The sequence below is a fragment of the Branchiostoma belcheri genome, unplaced genomic scaffold (genome assembly GCF_001625305.1).
Source record: "Branchiostoma belcheri isolate BF01 breed outbred unplaced genomic scaffold, Haploidv18h27 scaffold10, whole genome shotgun sequence".
NCBI classification, from domain to species: Eukaryota; Metazoa; Chordata; class Leptocardii; order Amphioxiformes; family Branchiostomatidae; genus Branchiostoma; species Branchiostoma belcheri.
The window spans coordinates 649,069-653,660 of NW_017802380.1; the positions used below are offsets into that span (position 1 = coordinate 649,069).

The window sequence follows — 4,592 nt, forward strand, 5'->3', positions numbered from 1 at the left end:
CTTTTGGTGGGCTAGGATCTAGGACTCTAGGAGGCTTAAATTAGTGGGGAGGGGGGCGAAAAAACTCAAGATCAAGACAGACGAAAGAGTAGAGTAGACTGAGTAGAGTCATTCGGCCAGGTAGGACAATCTGTCCAGTTTAGATAGCAAAAAATTCTTCCCCAGTTCTAGATTGCCATCCATGCAAATTGCTATCCAGTTATAATTTATGCTAATTTCTAATTGCCATGAAACAGAAATTTATTCTGTCAAAATTGAAATAAGTTTTTATGCTCAGCTTCAGATATAGGTCGTCAGGATGGAAGTAGAGTCCAGTCACACCAGAAGTGCAGCAGTGTTTGAGCCAGGTCTGTGCAAACCTGTGCCCACATCTGCCACTAGCACAAACTCCAACAGGTCTGTCTACAGTGACATCACTCCTGGTCAGGACACACATGAACCAGTGGACGCCTCAGTGTTAGTGGAGTTAAAAGGGTGAGATTGTTAAACTGCCTCTTTATAAATACAATGTACAGGGTTCTCACCAGGATTTTTTCATAGCATAGAGGTCAGGTACAGAAGAGCAACTTTCGTGGTGCACTGATGTACATGTACATTGAGTACTAGTATATAATTTAGCATTGTTGACTAATGCATGTGTTCAAAATCACATGTAACGTTACATAGTTGTACTTTGCACTACAAGTTTGCAGTGAAAATAGGTACATTATACTACAATGTACATGTACTCTAGTTACTTTTACGCTCAGTTACGATAGAGTCCCTGTGAAGAAATAACAACCTTGTTCACTCTGCTCCCTCTGTGCTTTTTATTCAGTGGTTATTTTTGTAGCAACTGAAAAGGCCTTGATATCACACCATATGCACCTTGAGGGAGATCATTAACCCTTAATTATTAATAATCTGGTTTCAGGACAAAGGAATGGGTGAGAAGGCAACTTGTGGAGCACAAGGCAACGCAGCTTGCACGTGAGTTCTCTGTTTCACAATAATGTCCCTTTTTTATGATCACAAATTCACAATGTAACTCGCACATAGTTTTGTGGCATATGGCTATTTTGCATTCGTTTGTTGGTACTGTGTAACATTTTCTTCTGAATTCTACTTGCACAGGACAACAGGATGTAGCTGACAATAGCACTCAGGAAGAAGTGAATGCCAGGTATATCAGCTGAATTTTTTTAGACAATTTGTCATGTGAAATAAAACCACCCTAATTGATACTTGTGATATGCTGGTTAATAATCATTTCCAGTTTACAAAGTACTCTTTTGTGTTCCTGTCAGTTATAAAATGCCCTTTTTTAAACATCTATATTTTTACACGAAAGTGTTTTTATCCATTTCAGCATTGTAGAGCTGCAGTCCCAGCTCCAGGAACAGTCTACAAAACTCAGTGTGCAGGAGCTGGTGTTGGAAAGGTGAGTATAATATCATGTCTGCTGGTTGTATGGACAGAAAGTCTACACACACAGGCTTGTAGACGGGTAGTTTATCCAGGAGTCTCCCCAAAAATTCTGAGGGGAGAGGTGCTCCCTGATCGGTTGATGAAAAACCAGCAAATTTTCATGTAAATACTAAGAAAAACCCTAAATTTGAACATTTTTGGGTGAGGTTCTAGGATTTTGGGCAGAGAGGGAGCACCCTTGCTCCATTGCTTGGGGAGAGCCCTGTTATCACACTCAATACTTGCCTCAAATTTTCAGGGGCATTCATCAATATGTGTTGAGGTTTACATGTATATTTCTGTGGGTGTGTTTCTCCCTATGCAGATTGCAGTGTGGAGATGTGCTGTCCAAGTTCCTGTTTGACTCACCTGATTCAGAAAGAACAGAAGAGCCTTCAGACAAGGAGAAAGGGTAAGAGTCTTATTTTTTTGTTGTTGTCTACTGGTGCTTAAAAGACATTATTAGCCCAAGAACTTTCTTTATGAGATACCTTCTATAGACTATTGGAAGGTATAACATGTACAAATATTTTAAAGTTTGTTTGTCTTCAATAATGTGCTTTTTTTGCTTCCAGGAAAATTTGTGACATGGTGAAGAAGCAGAATGAACTTGTGTTTGAACTTGGCAAGTATCACAAGGTCAGTAACCTGGAATCTTAACTTAACATGTACTAGGTTTATTTTCTAGTCAGCAAACTAAAACTGCAATTCTTCCCCCTGTTTAGGATATACAAGATCTGCAAGAAAACCTGGATGAGGTGAAAAAGAAGAGTTTTGGTAAGTTTCTACATGCATGCATGAAATTCTCATACACTCAAACTTTCAAAGTCAGATATGTGATTACATGTACTTTACTGCCTGTGCAGTGTTCTAGCCAGTACTTTTTTCATAGCATAGGGGTCAGGTACAGAAGAGCAACTTTCGTGGCGCAAATCACGCATTGAGCCGAAATATTTTGAAAGTCATAACCCCCTGAGATACAATTTCTTGTTTAATGAGGAACAGATTTTGTGAAGTTAAGGTTTTCCCTTTGCTATAGTTATGTTTTCATTTTTTGAAGGTTCTCCCTCCCAAAACACCCCTATGCCGGCTGAAAGACAGCATAAGGGTCAAAATTATAGCATAGGGGGTCAAAATCATAGCATAGGGGGCCCCTGTGCTAAAAAGGCCTGGCTAGAACACTGCTGTGATGTGCAGCAATAGTTCTGTGAGTTTGGAAGCCTGACATTTCTCTTCTGTCTTTAGAACAACAAGTCAGGAACAGGGAACTGATGACCTTGCTTCAGCAGAGGAAGGAGGAACAGCAGCAGAGGTCACAGGAGGACAGCAACGACAGGGTCAAAATGTAGGTCATCAAAACCATGCTGTTCGTAACTTTTTTTTCTTGACATGCAATGATGTCACTAGAAACGCACAGTGGTACTAGTATTTAATCAGACTCACTCACTGCCTTAACATCAAAACCTTTCTACTGTGCCTCTCCATTTCTTCTTATCCTTGGAGCAAGTGAAAAATTTTCTGGGTTTATATGTACTAGGTTCATATGCAAATGTAGGTCCAAGTGTTCGTGAATTTTCATTGCTAGCTGTATTGAGTCGACTGTTGCCACCTACTAGTATTAGTTGTAAAAGAAATAACAGATTGGCAATGGTTTCTGATAAGTTTCTTTTTTAAAGTGTGATCATGCATAGCATACTTCTAAATTCTTATTAGTGTTGCAGGTAATTTTCAGTGTCATCTGCATTTTTTTTGTAAACCAGGAAATAAGGGAGCTGCTCCCTCATGTAACCAGCCAGCTCCCCCATATCAATTTTCAGATTGAACCCTAAGTGGCTACATACACAACATTAAATATTGCTCAAAATGAACTTTTTCCAGTGAAAATATTGACCCCAAAATTTATATTGACTCCTGAATGTTTGTTGTTCCAGGTTGGAGAGTAAACTGGGTGAGGCGATGTCTGAAATCTCCAGACTGCAGCACATCTACCAGGCCCTGATGGTGGGGAGTCAGGTACACTGGGCACAGGACCCTGACCTGCAGGAGCTCATGATCAGTCTGGGCACTCCTCCTGACATCTGAACACTGCACAACTCAAGCCTGTATTATTATTAGTGTACATACTGTACATTTATGTAGTTCCCATCTCTATTGTTTCTTACCTATAGCAGTATAGGAGGCTGTATGTTTACCACAATTTAACAAACTTTTGTGTAATCCCATACTGAAGACATGAATGGTAGCAAAAAGACTACTCTCCAAGCAGAGGTTGATGGGGGAAGATCGTTACCTTTCTATATATGGCCCTTTTTTGTCGCTACCCCCACCTTGGATCGCACATGGACCCTCTCTGGCCAATGGATAGTGCCTGTCCAATTCGATACTGTCCTTTTGCCATCCTAGGATCTGCTTGGAGAATATACTAGTACTGTACATTATGTAGTCCCCATCCCTACTGTTTCTTACCTAAAGGCTGTCTGTTTACACCTTTGTGTACAAATCCCTACTGAAGACATGGATTTTTAAGAGATGTTTGACTCGCCTCAGCAACTGAGAAGACATGTTGGAACCAATTTTATGACTCGTTTTTTATTCGTGGTAAATGGCTGACCTTTGTAAGAAGCAGTTCATCTGCATAGTCATACCTGTAGACATTACATGTGTCTATGTCAAAAGAGGCCATACCGCTCATTACTTGTTATTATGTGATGGTAAGCTTCTGACCAGAGTTGAAACTTATCCTGGTACAAGAAAATCTTGTGCTCTGCCACTGTAGATAAATTTCATGGTGATAAAGTATGATTGGTGTAAAACAAAAACTGACCAGATGAATTGAAATTGGAACGAAATAAATTTGCTTAAATAATCATGAGAAAAACAGGTCTCAATGGCTTTTCACTGCATTAAATGGTTATCCTTTACTTGTACATTGTATTTTTTATGTGTATAGACAGCTGTGTGTTTTGTTAATGTAGCAAGTTGCAGACAATCAAAACAAATTCTTTCCAGGGGCACAGGCTTTTTTTTCTCATTTCAAAGCCTTGAAAGATCCTTGTTGGAACATGTCACTGAGTAATGAGTCTGGGCGAGAGGTTACAGAGTAATACGTTGTTATGAAATGAACTCACACCACTTGCTCAACTCAG

The 4,592-nt window shown here is 39.8% G+C and overlaps 1 protein-coding gene across 1 annotated transcript; it reads left to right on the plus strand.

Moving 5' to 3' along the window:
- The first annotated feature begins 282 nt into the window (after positions 1-282).
- Positions 283-3,574, plus strand: LOC109472584 (centromere protein H-like). The gene is made up of 9 exons (XM_019772373.1): positions 283-474; positions 914-969; positions 1,114-1,162; positions 1,349-1,420; positions 1,772-1,858; positions 2,022-2,085; positions 2,172-2,223; positions 2,692-2,791; positions 3,378-3,574. The coding sequence occupies exons 1-9, from the start codon at positions 299-301 to the stop codon at positions 3,526-3,528; spliced, it is 807 nt and encodes a 268-aa protein (XP_019627932.1). The 5' UTR covers positions 283-298; the 3' UTR covers positions 3,529-3,574.
- Positions 3,575-4,592: the final 1,018 nt, after the last annotated feature.